Source organism: Xiphias gladius, chromosome 3 (assembly GCF_016859285.1).
Source record: "Xiphias gladius isolate SHS-SW01 ecotype Sanya breed wild chromosome 3, ASM1685928v1, whole genome shotgun sequence".
NCBI lineage: Eukaryota > Metazoa > Chordata > Actinopteri > Istiophoriformes > Xiphiidae > Xiphias > Xiphias gladius.
This window is the reverse complement of record NC_053402.1, coordinates 19,483,223-19,496,847: the sequence shown is the minus strand read 5'-3', so window position 1 is coordinate 19,496,847 and position 13,625 is coordinate 19,483,223. Positions and strand designations below refer to the sequence as shown.

The 13,625-nt window shown below is 42.6% G+C and overlaps 1 protein-coding gene across 3 annotated transcripts in view; it reads right to left on the bottom strand.

The window, feature by feature from the left end:
- The window catches only part of si:ch211-210g13.5 (inactive phospholipase C-like protein 2), a 68,309-nt gene that overhangs the window by 17,362 nt on the left and 37,322 nt on the right, over nt 1-13,625 (bottom strand). For all 3 annotated transcript variants that reach the window (XR_005707196.1, XM_040123739.1, XM_040123740.1), the window contains exons 2-3: nt 8,370-10,856; nt 1,482-1,685 (exon numbers count right to left, since the gene is read on the bottom strand). Coding sequence is in view for 2 of the 3 variants with exons in the window: in XM_040123739.1 (XP_039979673.1) it covers nt 1,482-1,685; nt 8,370-10,856 (2,691 nt within the window). In the remaining variant the exon portion in view is untranslated. The remainder of the gene's footprint in view (nt 1-1,481; nt 1,686-8,369; nt 10,857-13,625) is intronic.

The following is a 13,625-nucleotide window of genomic DNA, read 5'->3' as shown; positions in this document are numbered from 1 at the left end:
TTTTGGGGTTTTTTTTGCCGTTTTATTTTTGTAAGCGCAGCACCCGTGAAGATCTGCACAGGGCAGGAAGTGCTTAACACGGCATCATAGGGGAGCTTTTCATGTCATACCTGAATGCATTAGTGTTTTGACATTTTATCCTACCTAAGGTAGATATTTAGTGAGACGTTACACACTATAATAAGAGTGTTATTGTGTCAAAAGATCAGAGGATAACATTCACTATGTATGCATGTGTCATGATCCCTGTCACAGCCCTGTTCACGTTGGCCTTCTATCTCCTGTCATGCTCCACCCTCCCACTAGATGTCCCCGGACTTTCTGCCTGTTCCCAGATCCACCTGCTCACCTGTTTCCCATTCCCTAATCAATGGAACCCACCCACCCGCCTACAAGTATATCCAGCTTCGTGCTGCAGCACCAACGTGAAGGACGAACACGAAGGAAGTTGAAGTGCCAAACACGGTTTGTGGGCTGGTTAGGTAAGGGACAACTGGCACTCTGAGGGTGTCATAGAATGCACAGGCAGCAAGTTTCTCATAGATCTAGTTTGATGGTATTAGCTACAGCCTTGAAAGAAGGCGAGAACGGTATAAAAAATTAAGCCAGAGAGAGAGAGTTAAAAACAAGAGGGTTTAGTGAAACACACAAGGGAGAGATAGCATTTTGAAAGAAAATGTGTCCTCAATTGAGGGGGAATTGTTTGTAGGGTCTGCAAGGCTGCTGCTGGACCCTTCTCCCCACCTACCTACACACCTGTTTCTCATTTCCCTCTTTGCTCCCTTGTATTTATACCAGCCCTTTTCCCCAGCTAGCTTCCAGATTGTTTGCAAATGTCTCCCTTTTTGCTGTTCATGCTCATTCACGTTACCTTGCTTGCTACCTGTTTTTAGCTACCCGGGGCACGTTCAATCTGCAAATGGTGTGCACCGTTCTGCTACGGTTTCCGGGCTGAACGTTTTTCTCTTATTTGGTAAAGGTGTCAGAGGTGTTACCCAATCAGCAGCTCTGTGTGTGTGTGTGTGTGTGTGTGTGTGTGTGTATATATATATATATAAACCCCACTCTATGTAAAAGGAAGTGCGCATGCCGTTTGTTTTAAATGAACGTTTTGCTAGGTTTTGTCAGGGCTGAACGTGCCCTTTTCTGTTGCCTGCCCGCCTGTGCCCTAGTTAGCCTGGTCTTCATCATTTTATTCTATCTTCAAAGTAACTTTATTACACCAGGTCTTCTGCACGTGTGTCTGCTTGTGCCCTTCCTGCCTGTGCTCCTATCACCAGCCGTGACAGCGTGTGCACTGGATTTTTTTTATACTTTAGTACTGTTTTAAAATTCCACAGAACACATGTTCATGTGTGACACCAGAGTCAGACTTATCCACAGAAACATTTTAGGTTCACCTGTTGTATGACCACTTCTGTTCGCTTGAAAGCATCACATGCTGGTACATCCACCCTTTCCTGTGCGTGCAGGTTATTTACCATGTCATAGGCGTTGAGCACCTTGCGCAGCAGCTCAGGCACAGGACCCTGCGCCTCCATGGTGGGGTAGGTCTCGCTCAGGTCCACCGTTACCCTAAGTGACCGCTCACTGTTCATCAGCCAGCTAGACACTGTCAGGATGCATTGCTTCATGTTGGCTGCGGGGGTCAGGCCGCACAGCTCCTTAAAGGACACCATGGCATTCTGGGAAGGAAAAAAAACACCCACAATGAAGGAGAGCAGTTTGGTTATAAACACGTAACAATGCACAAATAAAAGTTTTTTTTTAAATATTCCAGTATAAATAAATACATGTAAGTATTTTATAAGCTATTTATTTTATATACTCTGAACCTGTTTTGGTATCACTACATTATATCTCAGTTTCAATGAAACCAACCAAAGCAACCGTCAACATATCCCACCAAGGAAACGGTTACTTGTCAAATGAAGTGATTGTGGTCCTCATGGAATACTGGACCAAATACTGCAACCACTGTTTTGCAGTGGACTTTGAGTGAGGCGAATTAATGAGAGGAATCATGATACTCCCCTCAGACCTGACACAAGATAAGATAGCAGCGAGTGTTTGCCTTGGTGAGAGTAAAATTTGTGAAAAAAAACCTTATCCCATAATATCAGTCTGCTCATTCAACAGCTGAGAGGCGCTGGAGCCAAACTTCTGACCACATCCCGGAGGTGCTAAACACATTCAGTCACTCATCCTTCTTTCTTACTTTCTGCTTCTCTTTTCTCACCTTTTCTCTAATGTTTTTCCTAACCAGATCTCTGTGTATATCCACCTTTTTTAAATCCTGCTGCTTTTAATTTAGTAACAATAGCGAATCTAATTTTTCCTCAGGGGCGGCTGTAGCTCAGTCAGTTGAGCAAGTCTGCAATCAGTCACAAGATTAGTGATTCGAGCCACGGGCTCCCCCTCTCCACATGTTGAAGTGTCCTTGAGCACGACACCGAACCTGAAATTGCTCTCATTGTAGTGCATGTGTCACTTTAGACAGAAGCATCAGCCAAATGAATGTAATGTCATCAAAGACAGTCACGAAATCTGCCAGTTTGTTTGTTTTTTTGTTTTTTAACATTAGTGTTATGTCTTAAACCCTCTGTTTACTTCAAACACAAATCTAATTTGGCATGTTTGGACTAGCAAGATTTGGAACCAAAACCAAACAAACACATTTCTGCCCAGCTGCCATCACTGCTGTATAACAAGCTGAAACTGGCTAACAACATCACGTCCACAAACCCCTCTACCTGGCACAACCATTTGACCAACACACCTGAGGTCATGAGTGTTCCGTCACTTGTTGGCAGCACCATGTTCAGCAGCAGTTTGTCGGCCTAAACTCAATTTAATCTGGAGAATGCCGCCAACCTCACTTTCCCTCTCTTTCGCTCGCTCCTCACCCTCCCTGGCCCAGCCAAATGAAGCCAGAGTTTCTGCACGTCTGGGTTCAAAGTCTCTGCAGCGTTTCATTCTTCTGCCACCATTGGAATCCAAGCAACAAAAGCGGGCCCGCTGTTTCTCACACAGCACCCCATCAGTTAGCTTGGTTAAGCGACAGCAAGAAGAGGGAGCATGACAGAGTGAGGTGGGAGAAGAGGAAAGGGACAGTGAAAGAGAAGCAGTGCAAAAGAGCAATCTGGGCTGAGGCATGAAGAGTTAGGGCGATGATGAGAAGCATTAAGGAAACATAAGTCAGGTAAGAGAGCGTGAAAGAGAATAAGAGGTGAAGGGAGACAGGACAGGAGTGGGTGGGGGAAAAAAAAACCCAGAGAACAAGCTAGTGTTGGTATTTGGGAATCAGTTCTCACACACTGCAGTGTGGGAACCAGCTGTCTCCCTGTGCTAGACCTCCAGGTCTGCAAAAGGGGGAAAAAAAAAAAAAAAAAAAAAAATCCACCCTCTACCCGAGAGGATGTGCTGTCACTGTGGGGCCCGACCTTCCTGTAGACCGAGAGGCTGGCCAGGGGACACAGTCGGCATCTGTATGCTGAGCCTCAGCATACACGCTCGCAGTTACCGCCTTTTCAAACACAATGGTGGAAGCAGGACAGCTCTGGGGCTCCGGATTAAATCCCGGTGTGTGATTGTGTGCGTGTCTGAACTAAGAGCATGTGTTTATATGTCAGTTTGGTCTGAGCTGAAGTTATTAGCATTCATTATGCTCTGAACAATTCCACGCACGTTTGTACGGGACCACAGTCATAAATGTTTTTCGATAATTGTCGTGCAATAAAGGCCATGCTGATTCCAGGCCATGGCCTTGAAAAACCCAATGAGAGGCTTGTGTTTTTAATTACTCTCTTCCCCCGCTTTACTCCCCTTCCAACATTCCCAAATCAGAGCTCTGGGCCTGGATACAACGCTGCTTTTGTTTCCGTTTGTCCCTCTCTCTCTCTCTCTCTCTCTCTGCTTCTATCTGTATATCTCTCTCCTCCTCACTCTGGTCTACAGCACTGAGTGGTTATGAATGGGCCTATGATGGCACACACATTTCAGCAAATAGAAACTCCAGGCTGGCAGCTCTCCTGCTGCTCCATCAAGACTTTATAAGGTTCATTGGTAGCAGCACTTTGGAAAGTACTTCATTCGAGTCTCCCGCAGAAATAACTGATTTGCTGCCTAGATCCCCATATGAAAATTGGCAACCTATAATATCTGCCCACTGGTCAATGTTCGTGGATTTCCTTACTCTCTTTAATAGGCAGACACACTTCTCTTTCTGTTATTATTCAAAGCAGGCCACCTGGAAGCTTTGCTGTTTGAGGATAAAAGGAATCTTAAAAGAGCCTGGTGAGGAGAAATAACGCTTTTGATGGCAACATCTAAAGTGTGTGTCTGTGCATTGCTTTCCAGGCTGAGGTTGTGTGCCATGCTGTCTTGGATTTTAGTGAGCAGGGGTACAAAAGATGTTTTCTCTCTCCCATTAACTTCTAATCTTGGCTTCAAGTCAGGGCTGGCAAAGTTTCCAGAACTGGCCTGGTTGCTGCCTTGTGGGTTTGTTGGCCACAGGCCCTGTTGCTGCCCTCTAGATCCACGGCAATAGGCTCCACACAGCTGGCCTCTACAAAGCTCTCACAATTGTCCATTTTTTTTAACATTTAAAAGGAAAAGCCCTTATTCCACCTCTATTTATCCCTTTTAAAGCCTTCCTCTCAACTTTACCTCTTTCATTTGTTTCATCAACTTTTATCTCTTCATTTCAAAAAGACAAATTTACATTTCAAACCCGAGGAAGATGTTTGGTGCCAATGTTGTTTGATCCAGTTAAAAACACTGATTCACCTTCGATCATCTGTCCACCCAAAGCCATTTTACATGCAGGCCTATAGATTAGATTCCAAAGCCGTTTGTTATGAGAGATGATTCAAAGCCACAGAACAGATTGGAGTGTCAGCTGTGACACATGGCATGTCTGTGGTTATTTCCATATTTAGCAAGAGTTAGTTGACTTGAGTTTTACAAAAGTTAGGATGTATTTAATTAGCCTCTGTCAGATTTACAGGGCTGACTTCACAGTGAGCCATATTTCATGTCTTATTCATGAAATGTTCCCTTGCTGACTCACACCCGAGCAAAGATTACGACCTTATATCAAACTGTTCAGATGTCCATTTCTCACAACTTCAGAATTATTCCGACAAGCAACACTTTGATGATGCCAGAAAACATCATATCATAATCTTTTGAGGAAACACTGTTTTGTCAGGATTGTTCATTAGTTGCTTGTTTTCACCCTTTTATTTCCAATGGTTTTCCTGCAATTGCCTTGCTCTTATCCAATTCAGCCTATAATTTGATGTCACTACCTCTGAAATTACAGGTTCAATTTCACCTTCAGAACACAATCACATTTCTCTCCGTTGTGGCGTCTTGGGGAGGAAAATTATGTACGCTTTCAGAGCATGTCTATTTCCACAACTGAGAAATGCATGACGGCATGCCAAAGGATCTCTAATCACATCTCTGCTTACTTAGTTTGGTCTGGTCTTTTGTTTGCTGAGCCATTAAACGGAAGTTACTGCTTACTGAAGACAGACAGACAAACCTTGGTATTTATAACCTAGATACATAAAAAGTAAGTGCTTTATTTATAAAGAACCTTTCAAGAGCAGAGACATTACAAAGTGCTTCACAGAGGAAAAAGAACAAAGACATACATTCAAATATAGAGCATAATAATAATAAACTGAATAAATAGAAATATTACACAAAGGCAAGCCTAAACAAGTAGGTCTTGAACTGCTTTTTAAAGGTGTCCTCAGATCTTAAATCCCGTGGGAGAGAGTTCCAGAGTTTAGGAGGCACAACCTCAAAAGCCCAGTCCCCTTTAATTTTAGACCTCGTTCTAGGAACAACCAGCAAAGCCTGAACAGACCGTGGAGACCTGCTGGTAACATAGGGCTGCAGTAGACCTCTACTGTAGGCAGTAGAGTAGGAGTAGGAGTGTGACCATGTAGAGCTCTATAGGTGATCACAAGGACTTTGAGGGTTACACCTCCCTTTCTGGAGGAACGTACTGTGCATGAGTCTGTTGAATTTGAAACATCAACATTATGTATTTGACGTTGTTAAGCCTGCATTCTTCCAACATGTGCTACTCACGCACAAGTCACCAGGTTACTGGCGATATCAGGTTAAGAAGAAGATAATCAGATCTGTCAACTACCCATTACCACATTTCGTTCATTGAAATGGGTATATTTATTATTTTTGTTATGTTAATGAGAAAGCACATTGTCTTTTTTTCCCTTCATGTGCATGTATCTGCTCTACTAGGTCAGATGACATATTTACACTTTCAGTATCACTTTTAATCAATCTGTGGATAAAAGAAATAATGACCTCTCCTTTCATTCTTTTGCACTGCTGTCTCATTTTACAGTCACTGTCACTGCTCTGATTCTCAGTTCTTCATTTTACGGTGCTTTCTTACTTACATGTATGGAATTACCAATTATTTTGAATTGTTGCATGAGGGTATTTTTTAAAGTATTTAATCAAGTGAGTAAATATGCCTGTTTGGTTACTTGATGGTCCAAGCCCTTTTAAATAAATTTTAAGAAACAATAAAAATAAATTACACGATTTATTTTTTTTAAAGTCTTTTTTCACTTAACAAAATTCTATTAACACAAATTTTCCTTAAGTAGATAGAACACGGTTTATCCGTCATGTCAACAGTTCAAAGTGTGCAGCCAGACTATTTTTTACTGCGAAAAATGTCAGAGAATACAAAAGTGAGCCTGCCACTCCAAACAGACAACTAAACAACACAACACAGCACAAAAGGCTCGCTGGCTCTCCCCGTTTTGTAGCTTGCAGAGTGAGCAAATGAGACAAGCTTTGTATCACACCCTTCTGTCATCATAAACGAAATAATAAACTGCACTGAAAGGCTTCTGCTACTGGTGATCAACCAAATATATACCCTGGTTACTAATCTTCATTTGCTCATCTAGAGGAGTTATAAAGTAGTGCACTAAGTGCCTAGCAACCCAGTCATCTCCCCTGAACAGTAATTGTCCCTCATTAATGATTACATTATTCATAAACCTTATAATTGTACCGCAATGTAACTTTATTACTGCTCTCGTCTATAATATTAATAGAGCACAATTAGCGACAAGCCACAATCCACAACAGCAAGTGAAGTAAGTCCAATCAGAAACACTTACATCAGTTTGGAACCGCTGAAGCAATAAAACATAATGCTGTTTTAACTTAGAATCAAATACACAGATAACCATAGTTTGTGAATACTTTCTTGTTCTCCAGAAGATCTCTGTCAATTCTATTATATGACTTGTATCTACTTTAACATAATATGTATAATGTTCAGTCAAGCATGTAAGGTGCTAAGCATATTCCTGGGGCAACAGAGCATGAAGATGAATGATTCTGATGATCGTGCTTTCTTTACTCCTAGCAATACATTTACATCAAAACTTGCACACAAAATATTACAATATGCAATGCTGTGATTTCTATTACCCTTAAATTACCACATAAAAGAGAATTTGAATTTGATGCTTTTGTACTGTACTGTAACATCAGTTGTAATTGTTAGTGTCTATTACATGCTATGAGTTTAAAGAGAATGGGAGTGACATGCCATTTTCAGACAGCATCTACTTTATACTCCCGGAAATGTTGGATTCAGATGTGTATGATAAGAGGTTTTCCCATTTAAAAAAAGTACTGTCACATGTTTTTTTAAGAACAGAACAGCAATATTGTAGTCAGCAGAGCTGCCCATTATCCATGCTCTGTAAAGAAAAACAGAATGTGTGACGCCTATATCGCTTAAGCCATTAGGTCATATATGCATAACATATGCATCACATGTCCAGATAGATTGAGTACTCAGTCTAAAAAATAACCTTTGCTCTAATATGATAGACTGAAGTAACTGGTGGGGAACCAATTCACCAAAACTGAATGTAATGAGTGCAACCAAATGCAAAGCTGCATTATGGGTCTAAAGTTTTACCACTGATTGCAATGCAAATAGGATTGCTTTATAGGATTAAAATCATTTCATCAGACTTTTGGACCGCAAACACTCTAATCAAAGAGTGATCTATAGCATTATTAACTTGTTCTGCGTGATCAAAATCATGAACACTCCACCAGAATGTAAAAAGGCACAAATGTGGGGAAAAAGGTGTCACTCCACAACAGCTTAACAGTGCAGGCCAGTTATCCCAACACAAAGCCCATCATCACAAGGTGTTTACGGCAGTAAAAAGGCAAGAGGTTTAACAATAAGTCCTGCTCTACATAACCCAGTGTGACACACACAACCATCAGTAATGGTTTTGTGTTTATTGTTTCATAGATACTATAAGTCTGTAGTTCCTTACCTGCACATTTTCTCTGAGGTCTGTGGCCTCCCTGAGGGGCTGGGTGGATGCTCTGAAGAGCTCGTCCACTACTTTGATCCCTGTGGTCTTGGTGGTGGTGTACTCCCGGGCCTTCCTACCCTTCCTGACAGACAGACCCCTCTTATGTGCCCTTCCTCCACCCCGCCTGTTGGTGATGGCTACATGGACAAACAGTGTGGTATTGGGTAGGAACTCTCCTGTAAGAGACTGTAGGGGGACATGTCTATAGCCTGGCTGTAGGCACTCAAATGGGATGGTGTACTGGCCAATGAACTCGTCTCCAATGTAGTCGTCATCCAGCACGACGAAGCGCAGCACTGAAAGTTCTGGTAAATTGATCTGGAATTCAAAACTCTCATCAAAAATAGGGTTGTCACCATTCTGGGACACAGTCTTGGTTCTTTGCTCAGCACAGTCAGCTGGGATGCCATGGATCTCCACATATATGTAGGGCTCCACCACATCACCCTTAGCAGCAGAGCCGCGGGGCTTGGGCAGATTCTGCCCACTGATGACCTTAATGTGAAGAAGCTGGGCAGACACCCCTGGCAGGGAGTCCCGAGCATTGGCACTGAAGTAAGACACCTCCTCTCTCATAATGGCTGGCCGCAAAACATACCCGCAGTTGCCGTTCTGCCTGAACCAGCCAAGGTTGAGGTCCATCATCAGGCCTGGGGTCTGGTAGTTCATGGCCACAATCTGGCAGCCACACTTCCAGAAATCCTGGGGGTTCATGTTGCTGGCATCAATTCTCATAGGTGTGGGATATACCCTGGAGAGAAAGCGCTTGTTATAACAGACAAATTCCTCTGGGAACTCATTGGCAAACCTGTTTGCATCTACCTCATTGAATGAGCAAATCTCCCAGTATTTTTGGTCTCTCTTAGAGATATCAAAGTCCTTGAACAGGACTGACTTGCAGAGAGATACAAGATCAGAGAGCTCCCTGCACAGTCTGAGACTCTTGCAGCCCAATCCATTTAGCTGGTCCTTCTCATCAGCTCCCACTCTTCGGGACATTTCCAGACCCTCCTCCTCATCCGTCACATCCCCCTCAGCATCAGTGCAGCTGGGCGGTAGCCTCTTACCCTTGAGGAGGATTTTACCTTTGAGTTTCTCAGGGGAGGGTAGGTAGTTTTCCTCCTTGTTGGGGGTTTCAACGTACAGCTTGTCGCCAAGAATCTTCTTCATGTGCTGTGACATGACCCTCTGCTGGGGGATGCAGCAGTGGGTCACCAAGCAGAGAATCAGGGGATACTCAGAGCTCTCAAAAGCATATTGGTTTATAATGTCCAGGACTTTAGAGAAAGCTAGCTGTGAGGCTACAGAACTACCTACATACACCACTGGTTCATTATCAGGGCCATCCCATACAATGACCTCAATGCTGCGACAGCCCATCCTTAGAGCTCGGATGTAGCTGCTGATGTCTGCAGAACCCCAGAAATGGTCTTCCAGAAGGGAGGCGTTATGTGAGGAGTTGATGTAGTAGTGGGACAGAGGCTGGGTCATATCCTGGCACACGTGTTTGTGCTGGGGGTCAAAGATGTGGCATTCGGAGGAGAGGAGATAGTGTGTAAAGCCATCAATTGAGAGGTAGCTCCTCTCCCTGCCTTCGGCAGATGGCTCAAATTTCTGAACAATATCCCTGCACATGTCCTCCGTTACACCTTCCACACCTTGCTCCACCTCTACAAATAGCATCAGATCTTTACTGTCCAGATACTCCTTGTTACTGGAAAACTGCACCAGTAGGAAGAAAATCTCTGGCCGTGTGCAGAGTTCACAGTAGGCCTCCACAAAGGTGTCCATGTTAATTGCCTCTACGTATTGGTCTTTAGCTTTCTGGAGTTCCTTGAACTTCAGCTCTATCCTAGACTCTTTCATTCCAGGATTGAGGCCCTTGATTATCTGGGTGGCCCTGAACAAGTCTATGTGTCCTTCCTTTTCCATATCTGCTAGTTCAAACACTGAGCCAATCCACGAAGTTCGTAGACTTGGTTGGCTGGGCTCCATCATGTCGACAGTGTGCCGGCCATATGACACCAGATACCTCAGGCCCATCACCCAGGTACTGACAACATCTGCTGTACTGGCTACCAAATCTAAGGACTCATAATTATCTCCATAGATGATTGAGAAGGCGCATTCATCAGGGAACTGATCTGAGAGACCATTGCTGCGCAGAACAGGAGTTTTCTTTCCCAAACGGACCTCCTTAATGCTCTTGATCTCCAGTTTTGCCTTCTCTGAATCCTTCTTAGATGGTTCCCAGCGGAGCCAGTGCATGTCTGGATCCAGCAGGAAGTATCGGTTGTACATGCGTGAGTTGGAGCGCACCTTCTTCATCTCACATCCCTCCATCATGAAGGCCATGCACGCAGCTGTGCTGTTGATCTTGCGGTCACTGGGCATTGAGCTGAAGGACACCGTTTTCTTCCTCACCTGCCTCTGTTTCGAACCATCCTGGAAACAAAATGGGATGGGGAGGGTAGGAGTAGAGAAAGATTTCTTGGTTAGACTTTGTATCTGAATTCAAGAAATACCAGTGAATATGACAGTAAGATTATAAAGTATAGAAGAGGAAGAAGGAAATAAAAGGCTTAGTTTGCCCTTTCATTACAGAGCAGCTTTACACCAAGATAGATACAGTAAATGCAGAATGAATCCTAAAAGAAAAATCCTAAATCTAAACACAAAATTTCATGCTTCTAAAAGACTATTGCAATTCACTATATTCAGATTTAATCCAAAAAACAGCTAGTACAAACAGCTTGTAAAGCCAGTACCAAATGTAGCTGCTCAGCTTTTAAGAAATTCAAAGAGACAAGATCATATCACTCCTGTTTTAAGCTCTCTTCAATGGTTACCTGCTAAACCATGAAATGCTCCCGGTTATATTGTATTGCGGAATTGCTGCTCCCTTATGAGCCAGAGCACAGCCACAGATCTTCAGGCAGGGGCTTTCTAGACGTTCCAAAACCCTGGCTCAAGACTAAAGGTGACCGGGCAATGAGGCTTGCAGAATAAGTAACATCTTTTAAATCATTTCTTAAAACTCATCTTTTTTTTATTAAAAAAAAAAAAAGGAAAGGCTTTTATTAATGTCAACCCAAAGTTTTATTTTTCCCATTCCACTACGTTTTATTAGTTAACTTTCCTGTTTTTTTTTCTTTTTTTATTTTGCCTTTGTGAAGCACTTTGTAACACTGTTTTGAAAGGTGCTGTATAAATAAAGTGGTTTATTATTATTAGTAGTAGTAGAAGTAGTAATAGTATTAGTAGTGGCATTATCATAAAAGTTAAAGATGGAGTTTATACACAATTTATGTCGGTAATATATGACAGACTATATTAATGGGCTGCCATTAAACACCCAGTTATCAGATGCTTAGCGGGAGACTTTGTTTTCTTTCTGTTCTCCCCATGTATATGCAGATGGGACACAGTGGTGGATGGGCACTAGGTGTGGTCTTGTTTTTGACATTAGTTTTAGCCATTTAAAATGGCTAAAACAATCAGTTATTTTTCTTAATATATTTATGACAGGCCAAAAGCCTTAGAGATAATTGCATGCTTATTTAAAATGCACATCTCCTTGTCTAATCATTCCGCTCATATTTTAAATTTCACAACTTAATGTGAAGTCAGGGTAACTTCTGGGGTTTTCCCTTGGGACAAATCCGAGTATACTGTATGAGGTCTGTTTCTTTTTAAAACAGGACTGCTTGCTATAATGATAGGGAACACAACTGGAGATACGATCTCGGCTTGGCTGAAGTCACAGTGGTTTCATCTCCCAAACACAGTTAATAACTTCAAAATTGGTTTCATGTTACCTTATAACTGCAAATGAGATTTGCTGGTTAAATATTCATACTGTGGGCAACCTCATGTGGGGAACATACATTACATTTCCTGCAATGTTTGCTGAAGATCTGAGGAGATTTTCTCTCTACAACAACCCAGGCAAAAGCCAAACTTGTGAAATGAGTAAGAGATGCTCCAAGCACCACCTGCCATGACGTGACTGAACTTTTGCAGCTTTTAGGTCTGCGAGCCTAGCTGGCAGAAAGCAGACAGACAGTGCTGCCCTATTTCCACATAGGGCGGTGGTTAGCTAGATAGCGTGAATACAGATGGCCTGGTTTGGGGCTTGGAAAATGGGCTTGTTGAATAATGCATACCACAGAGAGTAGTACATTAAAATCAAACCTAAACCAATCCACAAACTACTGTTACAAATAAAAGATTCTAGACGCAAAGTCATTGTTGAAACTTGGACAGAGGACGACCTCTCTTTCAAAAGAATTTTGTGAAACCATCCATTATCACAGTGACATATCAGTGATATTTATTTGCAACACCTCTAATATGAAATAAATGCAAACAAAGATGCCTCATCTGTGTTCTCTTGATCTTTATTTATTTTGAAGAAAGAAAGCTAGAAATTGCAGAGGGCCCCATGGCTATGGAGGAGTGGGTATTTCTTACCCCCAAGACAGCGACTGCCTGTACAGGTCTGATGGATCTCCCTAGAGCACAGTTCAACACTAGCTACAGTGAAGCACCTAAGGGCCATCCATCTTCCACCTGACGGTCAGAGGCAGATGACGCCGGCACCTCATCACAGTTAATGAGCACCACTTGACGCAAAGCTGAGGAAATGACATGATCATCACTCTCTGGTTTTGTCCTTGTTTTATGACCTCTATCTCTTTTCCCCACACATCAGTACTTAGTATCATAATTTCCACATCTGTAATTCTTTAGAGATGGAAAAAAGAAACTAGAGATATAGATCGTTCTTCAGTGTGGATGAATATGCCTTTTGGAGTTTTTATTCAGTGCCTTCACTGATCTTACACCAGATGGTGTGCTGTGGCCTAATGATGCTGGGACCACCCAGGTCAAAAGGTTTGCTCACTATGTGTTAAAATAGAGTTATTCATGCATTTATTTTTTCTCCCCCTTGAGAAACACTTGCATGCAATTGTTATGAGAGCTAATACCAAGACCCACAGGCACATGGTAATGCACGTATCCTTGCCAAGACTGTGGGGGGTAAGGAGGAGGGTGCTGTTGGTTCAGCTGGAGGATAATAAAAATCCAAGTCTTTTGTATAGGTAACCTAGGAGTGAAAAGAACTTGTCAACCACTTCATCTAGGAGGTAGATGGACCACAGTATTGATATCTTTGTCTCTCTGTGTCATGCTCTCATTTCCTCGTAAGTA